Below are 19,568 nucleotides of genomic sequence, written 5' to 3' on the forward strand. Positions count from 1 at the left end.
AACTGCATCACAGGTCTAGGTTAGAGGTGGGCATGAACCATAGACCATATATGAACCTCTCTTTCACCTTGATTTGGTGACACCATATTCAGTGATGCTCCAAATTTTATTTTGGCCCTCATCCGACATGTGCTTTTTCGTGCATCTTTTGTTTAATGTATGATATCAAAATGTCAGATCAGTCTACGAAGACCTAATGTTGAATGATCCCTGTGCGCCGATTTGCCTTCATTATTGTGAGTGCGCGATATGAATCCACTGCACCCGCGGCACTTCCGTTCCACAGAAGGCGATTTGCACGAGCACAGGCAGTGGAGAGATCCAGACACAAAGGAGGTGATTTGCTACTTGGCTGACGTCACTTTTAATATTGAATATGCCTCATGAGTTATAAAATATATTGAAGTTCTCTGAGTGTATTCAACTTGTTTTGTATTGGAAAAGACGGCTAGTAAACGACTCAACAGACACATTTGTGGTGACACTGCCTGGCTCAGGAAATAAATATTAACGTTAGCTAGCTCAAGCTAGTAACGTTAGTAACTAAACTAGTTTCACTATGGTGTAACCTTGTTTGCCAACTAACGTTAGCTAAGTTAAATATCTCAGAATGTTGAAAGGTTGAGGTGGGCGTAAACGTTGATGTAACTACAGTATTTTCCCGAACTTTCTAGCTTAACGTTGGCTAAGGTCTGGGCAGTCAAACGGTCGGCTAATAACGGGGGGCGAGAAAATCAGCAGGTCGGACGTTTGTGACTAGCGTTAACTAGCTAGCTAGATGGTTATGCTAGCCAGCTGTTAATGTCCACTTAGTTAACCAAACCTAGTCCAACCAGATTGACATGGCACAAGCAATTGCAAACGTAAACTACTGTAGGCGAACTCGCTAGCAAACTGCTATAGCCTCTTTGCTCCTGGAGACCTGTAATTTACACACAAATGAATGTGTTAGATCATTGTCTTAACGTTTCAGGACTCCAGGAGCGAAGAGGCCATAGCAAGTAACTCCAGACCAGAGATATTAGCTAGCAAGCTAACATTAATTACTGTGAAGAAGGCCCGAGAATGTTCCCATCAAATGGTTGGCCACAAAGACTAACTAACTAGCTGTTGTTCACCACCATGGATCAATTTGTTCCTTCTGGGCGCCTTTAGTATTAGCTGACGGTAAGTTAGCTACAATTTCATACCGTTCATGATCTATTACATTTGGGGAATAATGTAGGCTTGCCATATCAGGGCTGTCAAACATTGTTTGCTCAACCATCCATAATCACAACATTATTGCCAGAGGAGGGATGGGGGTGGCAGCTAGCCAATTACCTTTATTTCAACTGAGCACTAGCCAAGCAGCAAGCTGTATGGGACTCCCTAACCCAGTGGTTCCCAACCAGGGATACTTGGCCTATCCACAGAGGGTACTTGAAGACTCATGAGACAATAGGCCTACTGGTGAAATGTACATGAGGGGGTACTCTGGTCAGAGCAAAATTCCGTCGGTGGTACAGTAACTGAAAATTGTTGGAAACCTCTGCCATAACCTAACGTAGCAGGTGTAAAAGAAAACGCCTGAGTGCACTTCCCACATCTAGTTTTCAGCAGAAAAGGAAGCTAGTTTGAATAAGCTGTATCCCCGTAAACCAGATGCATCAGGTTGTTGGCATCGCCGCTAAGCCTAGGGACTCCCTAAAAACATGCCACTTCGACACAGCTACGACCGGAAGTAACTCTTCCTAGCAAGTTAGGAGAGCATTTTTACTAAACCTTTTCCTAACCTTAACCTAATCCTCCTAACCAGATATGTTAATTCTCCTAACCTACTGTGTACCTTCTCCTAACCTACTACGAAAAGTCACTTCCAGTCATAGCTGTGTTGAAGTGGCTTGTTTTTTGTTCATCTCACCAAGCTATGTTGAGGTAGCCATATTTCCTAGAACGTCGAAGGTGCTCTGTCATAACTGTAACATTACTTAATTTTGCAATGGCTTGAAAGCAATTTCATTTGTCAAAGCTACTGCTTTTTTTCTTTAACTGCTGCATCACAATCGCATTGTAGGTTCCTTCTAATTTCTTGTCCAAACCGGTATGTCGGATAAGGATTCGTGTGTCAGCACCAGCTCTTCGTCTTCTTCCTCCTCCAATCAAAACAAACCGAAAGACACACCTTGCAAGAAACGGGAGAGCAAAGCCAGTATGAGCAAGACCTCCAAGCTGCTATCCACCAGCGCAAAGAGGTAACACACCCAAACCTCATTAAATATTGGCTGGTTGTCACACAACACCAACAATGTGACATTTAGTCAGAGGGGTGGGTTAATCTCCTAGATGATTGTAGCTAGCACTAAAATGTTATCTGTATTTTATTTGTTTAAAAATATTCTAGCCTCACTGTATTGGACCAAAATATCTGTGCCATTTCTTTACCTTTGGATGTTCATGGCTGAGAAAACAAAGATGTGTAAGGTATGGCTGGGCAATCAGTGATTGATCTGAAGGCATGTTTGTTTCTGCAGGATTCAGAAAGAGCTGGCAGATATCACACTGGACCCTCCGCCAAACTGCAGGTTGGTTTTATTTGAGCTCATCTTCTCTTTTCCAATCCGCCCCCAGTGTTTCGCGTATTGCCATGGTCAATACCTACAGGCGACTCTCCAAACAATAATTATTTTACCACTTATTCATAAAGGATTGCGTTACTTTCTGATTTCTCATGTTGTCCCATATGCTGATAAAATAAAGCTGCACCTATTTTGATCAAAATGTTTTGACTGCTGGTGGTGTTTAGAAATCTACATGAAGGGGGGCCTCCCGGGTGGTTAAGGGCGCTGTACTGCAGCGCCAGCTGTGCCATCAGAGTCCCTGGGTTCGCGCCCAGGCTCTGTCGTAACCGGCCGCGACCGGGAGGTCCGTGGGGCGACGCACAATTGGCCTAGCGTCGTCCGGGTTAGGGAGGGATTGGTCGGTAGGGATCTCCTTGTCTCATCGCGCACCAGCGACTCCAGGTGCACGGTGTAGCCTCCAACACATTGGTGCGGCTGGCTTCCGGGTTGGATGCGCGTTAAGAAGCAGTACGGCTGGTTGGGTTGTGTATCGGAGGACGCATGACATTCAACCTTCGTCTCTCCCGAGCCCGTACTGGAGTTGTAGCAATGAGACAAGATAGTAGCTACTACAACAATTGGATACCACGAAATTGGGGAGAGAAAGGGGTAAAATTAAAAAATTTAAAAAAAATATACATGAAGCATCATTTTACGTCTCCAACATTGTTGGATCAACCTTGTAGTCATCACTCTAGCATGTACCAAGGATGAAGGCTGATCTGCTCTGAGGAAGTCAATATGGGTCGTGATACAGAGGCACGTATCACGGGATTGGTTGCGAATGGAGGCTTCTTTGAAGCATGAGAGAGAATGTACTGTTCTCTCAAGCAATATAAAGCTGTGTGTTCACCAAGTGGGTACCAACCCAAGGGATAATAGGCTCTAAACAGTTTCAGACAAGTTTTTTGCAAGTGCAGTAAGCTTTAAAGGGACAATCGATTCTTCCATTTTGGGACTTCTAAATTAAATAAATGCACCCATAACTTATTCTATAACCTTATGAGCTTAGTTGAACTGTTGTACCTCATCATAACCCCCCCCCAAAAAAAAATATATAAGCTTGTTTTTCTCCGACGTTTGTAAACAAAGTAAATGTTAACAAGCACTATATAGCCTCAAAACATGGTTAAAACAATTTTTTTTAAATCATGGATGGTCTATGAATTTAAGTGGTTACATTTCTCTAGCCCTATCCCTCAGCTTTTTGCGTAAATGGGTGAGGAGAATGCTTTAAGGTATTTGTCCCTTGTGGCAATGAGACGAAGTACACACACAAGTGACCTGAGCCATAACAATAACAAAGAACGTGGTCCAGTTAACACCAATTAGGGAGACTGTTCTCCTTTGGTTTTCCAGGTGGGTAACGACAAAGGAGTTGGCTAAAGTACAGATCTGTGGCCAGGCTAATAGTATAACATAATCTGTAACTTTATCTCATTTAATTCCAGCGCTGGTCCAAAAGGAGACAACATTTACGAGTGGAGGTCAACCATCCTGGGACCACCGGGCTCTGTTTACGAGGGAGGGGTCTTTTTCCTCGACATCGCCTTCACACCCGACTACCCCTTCAAACCACCCAAGGTACTGGGCAATCGTCAGCTACCAGTCACTTTTTACCCTCTACACTATAAAACGGTCATCTTGGTTTAGTCCCACGCAATAAATGGCACAGATTTACTTAGTGTTCATTTTCGTGTTCTTCAGGGTATACACAGCGAAAAATGCGACCGGCGATGATCACAGTGTTTGTCATATTGTGCTGCTGCTAAATTGTTGCCACCACCGCAAAAAAGAAAACAAAAAACAAGACTCGCTTTCCAGATGCTAGAGAGCTATTTACATGTGTGCCTCTATTTTGTGTGTGCGCGCGAGTCGGGTCATTGCCAGAGAAGGAGGGACCGTAAGGTAGCCTATGCAATTTCATCCATAACAACACTAACTAAATATCCAATTTGAAACACAGCTTGTAGCTTGGCTAGTTAGCTCACTAGTTAGTGTGCTAGTTTAATTCCATGTGCTAAAAACAAATCCAAACGTTTCATAAAAATGTGCTCAAATGAAATTCTATTATATTTGGATTGTTTTGTCACATTTGACAATTTCATTACAATATGGAATTTCTTTTTGAGAATGGTGTAATGAGGATGACTGAATTTCCTCCAGTTTCTAGAACACAGCAGGCAGCATATGTACAGTACTTACAATCCCTGCGTTTGCCAGGATTTCCCTGTTAACATGTTGAAGTACTCTCATTAACCAACAGAGGGCATTTGACACCTCCACTTGGCTCATCGCACTCTAGCAATTCCTTGTGGCAGGCAGTGCGCCTGCAGGCTGACACTCAGTTGTCAATTGAATGGCGTTTCCTTCCGACACATTGGTGCGTCTAGCTTCCCAGTTATGTAGGCGGGTGTTAAGAAGCGAGGTTTGGTGGGTCATGTTTCGGAGGACGCATGACTCGACCTTCACCTCTCCCGAGCCCGTTAGAGAGTTGCAGCGATGAGGCAAGATCGTAATATCTTGATCACAAACAGAAAATGTAACCAATAAACCTGCTGTATGTAAAATGTTGTGTGATATAGCATGGAAAATACATAAATGTGACTCTGGAGGACAACATAATGTTTGTTTCCAACATTAGATTAGAGCTGTTTTCCTCAAGAAGTAAAAATCTGCTTCGTGTTTTGTTTCCTTCCCACGATACTAACAAGTATTGCAATACTGGTATCATCCCGGCCCTACATGCTTTGTCTTCTGCCCCAATAAATGTTCATCCACTTTAATAAATAGTTATACTGAACAAAAATATAAACTCAACATGCAACAACTCGATTTTACTGAGTTACAGTTCATATAAGGAAATCAGTCAATTGAAATAAAATCATTAGACCTTAAATCTATGAATTTCACATGACCTGGCAGGGGCGCAGGCAATCAGAATAAGTTTTTCCCCACAAAGGGCCTCATTAGAGATACTTCTCAGTTTCATCAGCTGTCCTGGTGGCTAGTCTCAGATGATCCCACAGGGCTCCCGAGTGGTTAAATACATGTTTTATTTTTAAGAAGCAGGATGTGGTGGCCCTGGGCTGGCATGGTTACGTGTGGTTGTGAGGCCCGGTTGGACGTACTGCCAAATTCTCTAAAACGACGTTGGAGACAGTTTATGGTAGAGAAATGAACATTCAATTCTCTGGCAACAGCTCTGGTGAACATTCCTGCAGTCAGCATGCCAATTGCACACTCCCTCAAAATGTATTTGTGGTATTGTGACAACTGCACATTTTAGAAGCCTTTTATTGTCCCCAGCACAAGGTGCACCTGTGTAATAATGATCATGCTGTTTAGTCAGCTTCTTGATATGCCACACCTGTCAGGTGGATTGATTATTAACAAAATAAGCTTTTGTGCCTGTGTAGAATCTCTGGGATCTTTTATTTCACCCACATGTTGCGTTTATATTTATGTTCAATATAGATTTTGATATAGTCTCTAGCCTTGTTATGTTAAATATGCCTATAGCATGTACATTTTCTACTTTTGTTTTTCCTCAAGGTAACGTTTCGGACGAGGATCTACCACTGTAACATCAACAGTCAGGGGGTGATCTGTCTGGACATCCTGAAGGACAACTGGAGCCCCGCCCTCACCATCTCCAAGGTGCTGCTGTCCATCTGCTCTCTGCTCACAGACTGTAACCCAGGTAAGATATCCATCAGGGAGCCTAACTGGCTTCTTTGTCCCCTTTTACTTGTTTCTCTTCAGATCTGCACCTGTCCCAGACTGGAAATATGATACCAGAACAAATATTAGTATTCCTGACTCCTGAGAAGGGTCAAATTAAATCTGTAGGTAACATGGTCCATTTCTTTGGTGTAATTTTGTGCTCAGATGTGGATTACTTTTTATTATGGGTATCACTTTGAGGCCCACACACAATGCCTTTTATATTGCATTTATAATTCCTTATGATACCACTAAGTTGGCATAACTCATAAGTAGTTATAAAAGGCTTAGAATTCATCACTTGAAGCAGAGTAATTGTTTCAAAATTCACCACCCTCTAACTGTTATTTCCCTCATGTTGATTTTCACTTTCAGCTGATCCCCTGGTTGGAAGCATCGCCACCCAGTACACGACAAACAGAGCCGAGCATGATAGAACAGCCAAACAGTGGACAAAGCGGTACGCCACATAGGCCCATAGAGCACAGCCGTGTGGGGGGGGATTTCTATTTCAGATTTTTAGTACTTTATTGTCTGGTATATTTTTTGGGTTCCTGATTAAGTTATCTGTGCAAATATGAAAATAAAGAAAAACAATGAAACAATATGTAATGTCATATATTTTATTACTCTCTGTAGGATTCTCCACTGCTTAGCTAATCTCCTGAAATTTAGTAGGCTATCCCTCAAATATAATGCATAAACAGTGCCATAAAAACATGGATTTCACCTTTTGCCAATTCAACTTTTAATATGGAACTACAGTACAGTTGTACCGCAATAGCTACAAATCTAAGTACTTTTTTACACAGTTCTGTTGTCCATGCTTATACTTTGAATAGCGTTTACCATGTTATTTTGCAATAACTAATCTCTCATTTGAAAAACCAATGGAATTTGGTGCTAAAGGAACAGTGCAAGCGCATATACATATCAAGGGTGCTTGGTTATGGTCTGATGAAGGATTAGTGATAAATTGCCTCTACTACAGTGCATTCAGAAAGTATTCAGACCCCCTTGACTTTTCCCCCATTTTGTTACGTTACAGCCTTATTCTAAAAGGGATTACAATGTTTTTTTTGCCACCCTCATCGATCTATACATAATACCACATATTGTCAAAGTAAAAACAGGTTTCTAGACATTTTTAGAACTTAAAAAAAAAAAATCCCATTTATATCAGTATTCAGACCCTTTACTCAGTACTTTGTTGAAGTACCTTTTGGTAGTGATTACAGCCTCGGTTCTTCTTGGGTATGATGCTACACGCTTGGCACATGTTTATGGGGAGTTTCTCCCATTCTCTGCAGATCCTCTCAAGCTCAGTCAGATTGGATGGGGAGCATCACTGCACAGCTATTTTCAGGTCTCCAGAGATGTTCGATCGGGTTCAAGTCCGGGCTCTGGCTGGGCAACTGAAGGACATTCAGAGACTTGTCCCGAAGCCACTCCGGCATTGTCTTGGCTGTGTGCTTAGGGTTGTCCTGTTAGGGGAACTTTCAACCCAGTGTGAGGTCCTGAGCAGGTTTTCATCAAGGACCTCTCTACTTTGCGCCGCTCATCTTTCCCTCAATCCTGACTAGTCTCTCAGTCCTTGCCCCTGAAAAACATCCCACAGCATGATGCTCCCACCACCATGCTTCACCATAGGGAGCCAGGTTTCCTCCAGATGTAAAGCTTGGCATTCAGGCCAAAGAGTTCAATCTTGGTTTCATCAGACCAGAGAATCTTGTTTGTCATGGTCTGAGAGTCCTTCAGGATCCTTTTGGCATACTCCAAGTGGGCTGTCATGTGCCTTTTACTCAGGAGTGGTTTCTGTCTGGCCACTTTACCATAAAGGCCTTATTGGTGGAGTGCTGCAGAGATGGGAGAACATTCCAGAAGAACAACCAGCTCCACAGAGGATCTCTGGAACTCTGTCAGAGTGACAATCGGGCTCTTGGTCACCTACCTGACCAAGACCCTTCTCCCCAGATTGCTCAGTTTGGCTGGGTGGGCCAGCTCTAGGAAGAGTCTTGGTGCTTCCAAACTTCTTACATTTAAGAATGATGGAGTCCACTGTGTTCTTGGGGACCTTCAATGCTGCAGACATTTTTTGGTACCCTTCCCCAGATCTGTGCCTCGACACAATCCTGTCTCGGACCTCGTTAGACAATTCCTTCGACCTCCTGGCTTGGTATTTGCTCTGACATGCACTGTCAACTGTGGGATCTTTTGTATAGACAGGTGTGTGCCTTTCCAAATCATGTCCAATCAATTTAATTTATTACAGGTGGACTCACTTCTACAACCTGTATCTCAAGGATGATCAATGGAAACAGGATGCACTTGAGTCATAGAAAAGGGACTGAATACTTAGGTATTTCAGTTTTTTCTTTTGTATAAATTTGCAAAAATTTCTAACAACCTGTTTTCACTTTGTCATTATGGGGTATTGTGTGTAGATTTGAGGATTTAAAAAAAAATCCATTATAGAATAAGGCTGTAATGTAACACAATGTTGAAAAAGTAAAGGGGTCTGAATACTTCCCGAATGCACTGTATTTACAACATGCCAATGTGGCTTTGCAGCAGTCCAATAATTGTCTGTTTTACCCTTTACAAAGAACAGCTGTTCTAAATGGACGTGAAATGATTTGAATGAAACTACAGTAACTTGGGCCCTGAGGTTTAAACCATGAAATGAATAACAGGTATGGCAATATCTGATTAGGAATAACTCTAGGTTTTGTATTTATAATTTTTGTTGAAAATGGATGTAATAATTTTAGAAGCAATCTCTGTTGGACAATGTTTTAGATGCTCTTTTGGACAATGATTTTAAGCTGCATGAATATACATAAAAATGTATATTTACCAAAATATTACTACTTATGCAAGTAATTCCAATAATAACAACAAAGATATTTCCGTCTCACATGGACCCTAGACAGTCATTTAAAGTCCAAGTACACTCACTCATCAGTAGTATAAGCCGCATGACTTTTAATCAAATGAACTCTTGCCTGTCAAAATACATCTGGCATTTGAGGTTGACAGACTTTTACCTGCAGTGTGGTACTTAACTACTAGAGCAGTAGGTCTATGATAGGAATGATACAGGCTTTTTAATGTTAATGACATCAGTGCTCAAATTTGTACACACACAGATTGTAACTTTCCAGTAGGGACAAAGCTTTCTAGCATATTGTTAATTATTGACATAAGACCTTAATAGTAGACCCTCTATGTACCGTTATGAGTTTGTGTAGCGTTTCAGTTATATTTCTGAACTACATGTTGCATTACTTCTGTACAACCTCAATGTAATCCAATGGATATATCACAATGCACTGCCTATGGATTCACGTTATTGCGAGGCAGTCAATGTGAGAGCAGTCCAGAGATTGGCTTGGAGCAGTCACGATTAGGTTTATCATTGTGTTAAAGGTCCAATGCAGCCATTATTTGTTTGTCTCTATCAAATCATTTCTGGGTAACAATTAAGTACCTTACTGTGATTGTTTTTGTCCATTACAAATGAAAAACAAACAACTTCTCAGAAAATCGCAATTTCTCAAGCAGTAATTTTGCTAGGACTGTTTGGATGTGGTCTAAGTGGGGAGATGAAAATGGAAAACTAGTTGTTATTGGCGAGGTTTGAAACTCTTATTTGTATATTAACTAATTTACCACCTGGTGATGTCACCAGGCAGGCCAAAAGTCTATCCCAGCAAAACAGGCTGAAATGTCAGGTGGTCTTTTCAAACAGCTCTTACACTAAAAGGGCATTATCATTTTCACAGTATTATTCCATGCTCATAGTGTGGATATACAGTGTTTGTGTGTATAACACAGGCAATTCACGTTTTTGATTGCACTGAGCCTTTAAGTCTGCCTCTGGTCTGTAAAAGTGTGTCACTGGGTTAAAGTGACTTTCAAGCGCCCACGCAAGTGGGAGTGGCTGACAACTGGGTCACATGGTTAACACACTATTTAGAACATTGAGTACAGAAGAGTCATCGTACAGAAGAGTCATCCAACAAGGGAGTTCGTCCAGCGTTTCTCATCTTGTTACAGATCTTTAAATATACAAAAACTATTTGGGTTGTAATAGATGCCATTGAAAAGTCGCGGGAACATTTTGGCTGAAAGAAGAGCAGAATTTGTTTTGTTCAGGATACTGACAGTGGAGTGCAGATAATTAAATTAATGCCACGAATATTTACTACAGTAATGTAGTTGAGATTAAAATAAGAAACAGTGTTGAGCTTTAGATGATCGACGCTTTGAATTTGAGTTTAACCGCTGTGCTACTAAGGATAATAGCACCTTGCAATCCTTACAGAAAACATCCAGTTGACATTGTGAAACAGGCGAGTTATTGACAAGACATTTAGTCAGCATAGGTTGCTTTCTCTAAAGATTCTCAGAATCGAGGTGCCTGCAGACATGGGCTCAATCAAGCCTGGTAAGACCGGCTTTATTATCCGTGCTATTACAATGTTACAATGTATCTTGTCATGTAATTTAAAGTGTCCACCTCTCGCTACATTGACCAGTTACTTTGTTGCAAATGTGTCACTTTGTTACAAATCTGGTGTTACTGTTGCTGTCAAGAATGAATGTGTCGTTCTAAGCATCTGTTCTAGAAAAAGCTAGTAAAATCTGGCTAATATCTGTTCACATTTTATTTAGTTGTGTGATTTTTACAAGTTATATATGGACCACAATTAGAAACCTAATAGATTATTTAGATTTTCTGGTCTGCTTATTGTCAAGCCATGTATGTTGATTAGGAATGCCACTGTGCTACGTTTTTTTTTGTTTTGACACTACAATGTTCAGCTTTGCTTCACCTCACATGGACCAAGCTGCCTAGCCATGTGCCAATGCTTCTCGACTCTCACTGCTCATTGGCCGAGAACAGGCTGTGACGCAATAATTGCATAATTCTGCTCTGGGTCCAAGCTCGAGGGCTGTATGCAGGTCCACGTGAAACTGAAGGAGACAATTTTGGTGACCTAGATTTGCTCTCTTAGACATGACAGGTCCACATGTGGGTGGGTTTTGGAAGCGAATTGTCATAGCTAGTTAGGTTATCATGGCCATGTCTTCGAGAGCATTAACTACATTTAGGGCTACATAGTATAGTACAATATATTAATTTATGTTGATTTTGTGTCTGAGCCTCCTGTACACCAAGCAACAGGTGAATTATTTTCCTAGCTGGGTTAATTTAGCCCATATTTAAGCATTTGGTTTAATAATGTCAACATTCTTATGGAATAACGTGACCTACTGAAGAGATGCGTCTTCAATAAAGACTTAAAGGTCGAGACCGAGTCTGCGTCTTTCACATGGATAGGCAGACCATTCCATAAAAATGGACCTCTAAAGGAGAAAGCCCTGCCTCTGTTTGCTTAGAAATTCTAGGGACAGTAAGGAGGCCTGCGTCTTGTGACCGTAGCATATGTGTAGGTATGTACGGCAGGACCAAATCGGAAAGATAGGTACGAGCAAGGCCATGAAATGCGTTGTAGGTTAGCAGTAAAACCTTGAAATCAGCCCTATCTTGAAATTGACCCTGACGGCAGTTACTGCCTTCTTGCTTGGTACTCCCACTGGAATTACCGTTTCTTTTTAACACAAACTTGTGTTCATACATTTATTTGTATGTGGCTGTCAGTGTCATATAGTTTGATACTTGTTTCAACAAACAACAATAAATAATGCCATGTTAAACCACAGTAACTGCAGCCCAAAGCTTAGTGATTCAAGGTAAATAAAAAAAAGCAATAACTGAGGTGAGCGATTGCATTTACTGCTTTTTTTCTTGGTTTCACTAACTTTTTCCAGCTACTGCAAACATGACATCCCATTTTATCTGAAACACATTTTGTCCAAATGATAAATCATGTATTTAATGTATAAAAAATGTCAACACATTTTTGACCAAGAGTGCAGTTACTGCTCTTTTGTTTTGTAGATGGCAGTATTATTTAACATAATATAGTATAGAAGAACTGAGAAACCCAACCCCAACCTAGATGGAAAATAAATGTTAAAGTGCATACAAATGATTCCAGAAACACATTCGTTTTCACATTACACTGCAAAGTGGCATGTTTTGAAGGTACACCATTAAGTAATTTAGGTCAAATGGAAGATATTTGCGATTTTGATTAGGTTTCGGGGTATCATGTAACACACCATATCACCCTGTGCCCAAAAGTCTTTAAATCAAGTATTTTTGTGATTATTAGTGTTTTGGTTCAAACATTTTCTTCAACAGTGGTGACATGTATGACCCTGACTTGGACTGCAGGCTTTGCTGTACTTTTTGATATAACTGTACACACCCATTGAGCCAACTTGTTATGTAACAGTGGTGTTATTCAAATGCCACCTGAATGAGATAGTAAAAACAGGTCAAACACCAGGACGAATGAACGAAGGGGGGAAACGGTCTGGAATAAGTCCTGCTCTATATTGGGTGTGGCAAGGGCAAACAGGCAGATGTTTTATCAGATTGAATGGCTTATATTATGTTTATATATGGTTTATTATTTACCTTTGACCTAGTTTCCATCACTATTATAACCTTACTCTGACTTACAATGGGGTAAAAACGTATAATATTATTTTGTGTCCCTCTTAGTTGTAACAAAATATTACGACATCAAGATTATGACGTCAATATTATGTTTTTGATATGAAGTATATTTGACTTATATTCCACTAACCTTTTGTCTTTTTTCCCCTTCTCCCCTCAGGTGGTGTCATAGCCTACATCTCTTCTGGCTCCGCCTCCAGCCCGGAGTGCTGTTTGAGTGACAGCTGCAGCAGCGGCTACCTGTGCTCCTCTTCGCCTCATCCCTCACTGCCAAGCCGGGCAGTAGGAATCATGGTGGACATCGCCAGCCCTACCACAGCCAAGCACCCACGTAGCCACGGCACAGACAAGACTGGGCGATCCACCTCCACCAAGAGCAGCATCACCAGTGAGTGCATTTCAGCCCTGGAAATACATTCAGTATGGCAAGGATACTAGATTTATTCAGAATGACAAAGGATAGGAAATGCATTGTATGAGTTGCCACACTAATCCAGGTAATAGGTGCATTTCGTATTCTCAAGTCTACATGAGTCATCATCGTGTACAGGTGGAATAGCACATTGGTTAGAGAGGTGTGAATTAGTAGTAACATTGCTGTGCGTTTCTCCTTACAGAGATCAACGGCATGGTGTTGTTGTGTAAGGTGTGCGGCGACGTGGCCTCGGGGTTCCACTATGGCGTCCACGCCTGCGAGGGCTGTAAGGTAAGACTAGTCCTGACTGCTTCTCACGGAATGCCACACTGCCAGTCCAAGGTTTCATTCATGTTGTTCAATGGCTCTGTGTCGTTCGCGTTTTAACTAGGTAATAACCGCACACAAACAATGTTCTCTGTGATTGTTCTCAGGGTTTCTTCAGGAGGAGCATCCAGCATAGCATCCGGTATAAGAAGTGCCTGAAGATGGAGAACTGCACCGTCATAAGGATCAACAGGAACCGCTGTCAGCAGTGCCGCTTCAAGAAGTGTCTGGCTGTGGGCATGTCTAGAGACTGTGAGTCTTCACTTTTAAATGTACATAGAAAATAATAACGGCATTTTTTCCCATAGGGAAATACAATGGTTAATGGTGTGAGGGGTTTCCTTTTACAAGTTGGATGGATTGACTGACTGTAGGGATATCTGAGCCCTTATTAGTGATATATGTACTCATGTGTGTTATATTGGATTTCCTTCTCCAGCTGTTAGGTTTGGCCGCATCCCAAAGAGAGAGAAGCAGCGCATGCTGCTGGAGATGCAGAACGCCATGAACAACATGATGATGAACAACAACAGCCAGCACCACAGTATGCTCCACGGCACCCAGAGTCCACCCTGCCCCATGGAAGGGCTCCCCAATGACGGCAGCTCCTCTTCATCCGCCTCTTCTTCCTCCTCTATCTCGTCTTCATCAGGCTCCAACCCTTCCTCACCCTGTTCCGCTCAAGACTCCATGGAGACCAGCTCTAGCTCCGCCTCTTCCTGTTCATCGGATAGCGGCGATGACGAGGTTCCTCCTTCCAGGGTGTGTCACCAGGGCACATTCACGTACCGCCGTGAGCAGCAACAGTCCATCAAAGAGGAACCGGAGGAGTCACCTTCGCCGGTCGCCAGGGAAACTGTAAAAGACAGGAGAGACAGCCGCATGGAGGAACTGCAGGAGAGCTGGAAACGCTGCGACCAAGACACCAGGGGTTACCAACCTAGTTGCAACAGCCATCAACACGTCACCAACAGTCCCAACCGGGAAGAGAGAGTTGTTTACCAGCAGCAGCTTGCGCAGCTAAACGGCGCCCCCAGTGGTAGAATGCCAGAAGATTCCTACAGCCTCCATCACAGGAGCCACAACATAATGCACAACATACAGACCGTCTCCAATGGTTACAGTAGACCATCATACAGCCTACAGGACCACAAGACAAACATGGTGAGTGTCCGTTTATCATTTAATTAGCCTTCGTTGAAACATTGAGGAGATTGAAGGTCTCTTTACAAAATGTTACAGTAGAAATGCATTGTATACTGCACACCTGAAATTACCCCATAACCATGCCTAAAGCACACATGGAAAATACCTAAAAAGGCCTATCCTCTAAATCCCCTCCATTTTGTTTCTTCTGCATTATTACTCCATTATTCTGTTTTCCATAACTGAGGGCCCTGTTCTCGACTCTTGTCACCCCAGGTCACTCCTAGTCTCTATGTGGACCCCAGCCAGCGCAGCCAGGAGATCTGGGAGGAGTTCTCCCTGAGTTTCATCCCGGCCGTGCGCGAGGTGGTGGGGTTTGCCAAGAGGATCCCGGGCTTCCGAGACCTCTCCGAGTACGACCAAGTCAGCCTGCTCAAAAACGGAACATTTGAGGTAAGAATCCCTGGACTCTCTGATTTCAAAAATAGATCTTTCCCAACTCTGGCTGTCGTGTTCCAACTGAACATTGCACTCTCTTTAACTCTGAGTGTTGAATTGGCTAAATATATTACAATCTGTAGATATGTTATGACAGAGTATCAGTGTATTTGAACTCAACATTGAATTCTCTGCATTATCACTGTTGAATTCTGCCAGTGTGTTGCCCGGTGCTAGTCACCATAAACCCCTGTTCTAACACACCCTCTCTCCCACCTCTCTCTCTCCAGGTGCTTATGGTGTGCTTCGCTTCTCTGTTCGACGTGGCCGAGCGCACCGTGACCTTCCTGACGGGGAAGTGTTACAGCTTGGAGCTGCTGCGCTCGCTGCGGGCCGGGCAGCTGCTCACCTCCATGTGTGACTTCAGCGAGAAGCTGGCCGCTCTGCAGCTGGACAAGGATGAGATGAGCCTCTTCATTGCTGTCGTCCTCGTCTCCGCTGGTAAATAACACTGTCCCTGTAAACAGTGTCCTTGTAAAACACAGTGTCCTTGTAAAACACAGTGTCCTTGTAAAACACAGTGTCCTTTTTAACACACTGTAATTGTGAACACACTGGTTGGCTGGCTGGCTGTCCTCTAGCTGACTGGTTGGCTGGCTGTCCTCTAGCTGGCTGGCTGTCCTCTGTCTGACTGGTTGGCTGGTTGGCTGACTGTATTATGGTTCTGTGTCTAAAATGGCACCCTATTCCCTATATAGTGCACTACTTTGGTCAAAAGTGGCATTTAAATCGCAGTCCTGTACATACCATTCAGCCACTGGTGTTAACACACAATACTTACAGTGCCTTGCGAAAGTATTCGGCCCCCTTGAACTTTGCGACCTTTTGCCACATTTCAGGCTTCAAACATAAAGATATAAAACTGTATTTTTTTGTGAAGAATCAACAACAAGTGGGACACAATCATGAAGTGGAACGACATTTATTGGATATTTCAAACTTTTTTAACAAATCAAAAACTGAAAAATTGGGCGTGCAAAATTATTCAGCCCCCTTAAGTTAATAGTTTGTAGCGCCACCTTTTGCTGCGATTACAGCTGTAAGTCGCTTGGGGTATGTCTCTATCAGTTTTGCACATCGAGAGACTGACATTTTTTCCCATTCCTCCTTGCAAAACAGCTCGAGCTCAGTGAGGTTGGATGGAGAGCATTTGTGAACAGCATTTTTCAGTTCTTTCCACAGATTCTCGATTGGATTCAGGTCTGGACTTTGACTTGGCCATTCTAACACCTGGATATGTTTATTTTTGAACCATTCCATTGTAGATTTTGCTTTATGTTTTGGATCATTGTCTTGTTGGAAGACAAATCTCCGTCCCAGTCTCAGGTCTTTTGCAGACTCCATCAGGTTTTCTTCCAGAATGGTCCTGTATTTGGCTCCATCCATCTTCCCATCCATTTTAACCATCTTCCCTGTCCCTGCTGAAGAAAAGCAGGCCCAAACCATGATGCTGCCACCACCATGTTTGACAGTGGGGATGGTGTGTTCAGCTGTGTTGCTTTTACGCCAAACATAACGTTTTGCATTGTTGCCAAAAAGTTCCATTTTGGTTTCATCTGACCAGAGCACCTTCTTCCACATGTTTGGTGTGTCTCCCAGGTGGCTTGTGGCAAACTTTAAACGACACTTTTTATGGATATCTTTAAGAAATGGCTTTCTTCTTGCCACTCTTCCATAAAGGCCAGATTTGTGCAATATACGACTGATTGTTGTCCTATGGACAGAGTCTCCCACCTCAGCTGTAGATCTCTGCAGTTCATCCAGAGTGATCATGGGCCTCTTGGCTGCATCTCTGATCAGTCTTCTCCTTGTATGAGCTGAAAGTTTAGAGGGACGGCCAGGTCTTGGTAGATTTGCAGTGGTCTGATACTCCTTCCATTTCAATATTATCGCTTGCACAGTGCTCCTTGGGATGTTTAAAGCTTGGGAAATCTTTTTGTATCCAAATCCGGCTTTAAACTTCTTCACAACAGTATCTCGGACCTGCCTGGTGTGTTCCTTGTTCTTCATGATGCTCTCTGCGCTTTTAACGGACCTCTGAGACTATCACAGTGCAGGTGCATTTATACGGAGACTTGATTACACACAGGTGGATTGTATTTATCATCATTAGTCATTTAGGTCAACATTGGATCATTCAGAGATCCTCACTGAACTTCTGGAGAGAGTTTGCTGCACTGAAAGTAAAGGGGCTGAATAATTTTGCACGCCCAATTTTTCAGTTTTTGATTTGTTAAAAAAGTTTGAAATATCCAATAAATGTCGTTCCACTTCATGATTGTGTCCCACTTGTTGTTGATTCTTCACAAAAAAATACAGTTGTCTATCTTTATGTTTGAAGCCTGAAATGTGGCAAAAGGTCGCAAAGTTCAAGGGGGCCGAATACTTTCGCAAGGCACTGTATGTGTACGATTAAAATTAAAGCCTTCTTTGATACTCACTGTTCTTATGCTCTGTTCTGTGATCAGATCGTTCGGGGATCCAGGACTTGAAGTCAGTGGAGGCGCTGCAGGACACGCTGATCCGAGCGCTGCGGAGTCTGATCATGACAAACCACGCCAACGAGACTACCACCTTCACCAAGCTGCTGCTGAAGCTGCCCGAGCTGCGCTCCCTCAACAACATACACTCTGAAGAACTGCTAGCCTTCAAAGTGCACTTTTAATGGGGCACTCACAATAGGGCTCATCTGACTCCTAATACCCTCCTTCCACACTTTAAAACCAGGACTGACTTCCTCTGCCACTCCTATACCAGGACCAAGGGGAGACCTTGGTCCTGGAAATGATGAAGTGCAGAACTACTTGGTTTTGTTTGTTAAAGCCGTTTAATTCCAAAGTGTATTGCTCACGAGCAATGTGAATGTGAGGATTATGCTCTCTTTTGGATGTTTCAAACGACGCGCAATATCAATTGGTCACTGTTTTCGACCCAATATGTTTGATAAAAGCCCTCAAGACTCAATGTAAACATCTATATCAAAAATAATGCTTGATTAATCAGATAATTGCTGCAATTGCATGGCTATCCTTAGGTGAACAACTTGACGTTGTCGCTCCCAACCCTCCGAGGAAGGAGTCATTTCTTTATTTTTGAATTGTTCAACTGCATTGTCATGTTTACTGTCCTTTGTGTACATAGGGTATTTCATTTGTCTGAATATTTTGAATATTTAATTTTTTGCCTGTCTTTGTCTCAGCTGCCTCTACCACGCCTCCTTCTGGGGACTTGTTGATAGTGCACTTTTTCAGCAACACAACTTTGCACATTGTGTTGTGGACCGTCAACCTCCAAAATCTCACATGCCACCACAGACCCACATCATGTGCGCATGATGTGAACACGATGATACTAAAGTGTTCCTTCACTGATTCCCCACCTTCCTCACAGTGAGGAGTTACTGGGTGGTTTTGACTTTACCTCCTGGCATTTCAGCACAGCACTGACTTTTAAAACTGATATTGTTTCCCATCTGTTGTTTTTTTGGGAATGTCTGTATTTGTCTCCTTTTACGGACAAGATTGCAGTTTGTAAATAAATAGTTATGCTATATCTATCATATATATATATATATATATATAAGTAGTATAAATAAATACAAGTGAAATTATTTACGGTCTTGAGTTTTTTGTGTGCAATATGTTTGAACTCATTTGGTGAGATAATATGAGCGTCTATGAGGGGTAAAGCATTAAGAACTGTAGGTTTGTGGTTAGTTACATTGCGATATCAATTGTAGGGGGTACTGTATTGTGCGGTGATTTTCCATATTACGAACCAGGTCCAATTAAGTGGCTTAAAGCACAGGTGTCAAACTCATTCCAAGGAGGGCCGAGTGTCTGCGGGTGATTGATGAATTAAGGTCACTAATTAGTAAGGAACTCTACACATCTATTTGTCTAGGGCTTAATTGAAAGGAAGAACCAACAACCTGGACACTAGGCCCTCCATGGAATGAGTTTAACAACCCTCGCTTAAAGTGACCACCCAACTCTGTAACCAAAATGTGGACCTGAAATGCAATGACTAAGGTTCCTCCACAAGGGCGCCCTGTCCACATTTTTATGTCGTACCACTATTTCCATGGTGGAAACTGATTTTAAAACAGTGTATAAATGTGCAGATGTTTATTTCAGCAGAGGAGCTGCCCAGAGACCGACAGAAGTGGAGTCTTTGTAGCTGGTTTATATGCTAGCCAGGTTAACGAATGCCTGACGGTAAGTAGCAAAGTACACTCAATTCAATACAGTTCTGAATTATG

The 19,568-nt window shown here is 42.4% G+C and overlaps 2 protein-coding genes across 5 annotated transcripts; both read left to right on the top strand.

Moving 5' to 3' along the window:
* Positions 1 to 261: 261 nt before the first annotated feature.
* On the top strand, positions 262 to 6,928 carry LOC139365703 (ubiquitin-conjugating enzyme E2 E1). Of its 4 annotated transcripts, XR_011626704.1 has the most exons (7): positions 262 to 336; positions 2,057 to 2,234; positions 2,514 to 2,564; positions 4,052 to 4,184; positions 6,156 to 6,260; positions 6,366 to 6,452; positions 6,702 to 6,923. XR_011626704.1 is itself a non-coding variant. In XM_071102831.1 (6 exons), the coding sequence occupies exons 2-6, from the start codon at positions 2,086 to 2,088 to the stop codon at positions 6,797 to 6,799; spliced, it is 579 nt and encodes a 192-aa protein (XP_070958932.1). In that variant the 5' UTR covers positions 262 to 336; positions 2,057 to 2,085; the 3' UTR covers positions 6,800 to 6,928. The 4 variants fall into 4 exon arrangements, 3 of the variants coding, with proteins under 3 accessions (XP_070958932.1, XP_070958933.1, XP_070958934.1); XM_071102831.1 differs by lacking the exon at positions 6,366 to 6,452 and having other exon boundaries at positions 6,156 to 6,303; positions 6,702 to 6,928; XM_071102832.1 differs by lacking the exon at positions 6,366 to 6,452 and having other exon boundaries at positions 300 to 336; positions 2,098 to 2,234; positions 6,156 to 6,303; positions 6,702 to 6,928.
* A 3,383-nt stretch (positions 6,929 to 10,311) lies between these two features.
* Positions 10,312 to 18,915, top strand: LOC139365744 (nuclear receptor subfamily 1 group D member 2-like). The gene is made up of 8 exons (XM_071102835.1): positions 10,312 to 10,776; positions 13,082 to 13,309; positions 13,539 to 13,627; positions 13,771 to 13,915; positions 14,103 to 14,827; positions 15,086 to 15,262; positions 15,538 to 15,748; positions 17,776 to 18,915. The coding sequence occupies exons 1-8, from the start codon at positions 10,758 to 10,760 to the stop codon at positions 17,970 to 17,972; spliced, it is 1,791 nt and encodes a 596-aa protein (XP_070958936.1). The 5' UTR covers positions 10,312 to 10,757; the 3' UTR covers positions 17,973 to 18,915.
* Positions 18,916 to 19,568: the final 653 nt, after the last annotated feature.

Source organism: Oncorhynchus clarkii, chromosome 2 (assembly GCF_045791955.1).
Source record: "Oncorhynchus clarkii lewisi isolate Uvic-CL-2024 chromosome 2, UVic_Ocla_1.0, whole genome shotgun sequence".
Lineage (NCBI taxonomy): Eukaryota > Metazoa > Chordata > Actinopteri > Salmoniformes > Salmonidae > Oncorhynchus > Oncorhynchus clarkii.

Excerpts from the sequence above, each read along its gene's own strand:
- LOC139365744 (XM_071102835.1), top strand. Across the intron at positions 13,628-13,770 it reads ACGCCTGCGAGGGCTGTAAG|GGTTTCTTCAGGAGGAGCAT; the intron begins GTAAGACTAGTC and ends GATTGTTCTCAG. Across the intron at positions 15,749-17,775 it reads TGTCGTCCTCGTCTCCGCTG|ATCGTTCGGGGATCCAGGAC; the intron begins GTAAATAACACT and ends TTCTGTGATCAG.
- LOC139365703 (XM_071102831.1), top strand. The coding sequence starts at position 2,086 with ATGTCGGATAAGGATTCGTGTGTCAGCACCAGCTCTTCGTCTTCTTCC. Across the intron at positions 2,235-2,513 it reads CTATCCACCAGCGCAAAGAG|GATTCAGAAAGAGCTGGCAG; the intron begins GTAACACACCCA and ends TTGTTTCTGCAG. Across the intron at positions 6,304-6,701 it reads GCTCACAGACTGTAACCCAG|CTGATCCCCTGGTTGGAAGC; the intron begins GTAAGATATCCA and ends TTTCACTTTCAG.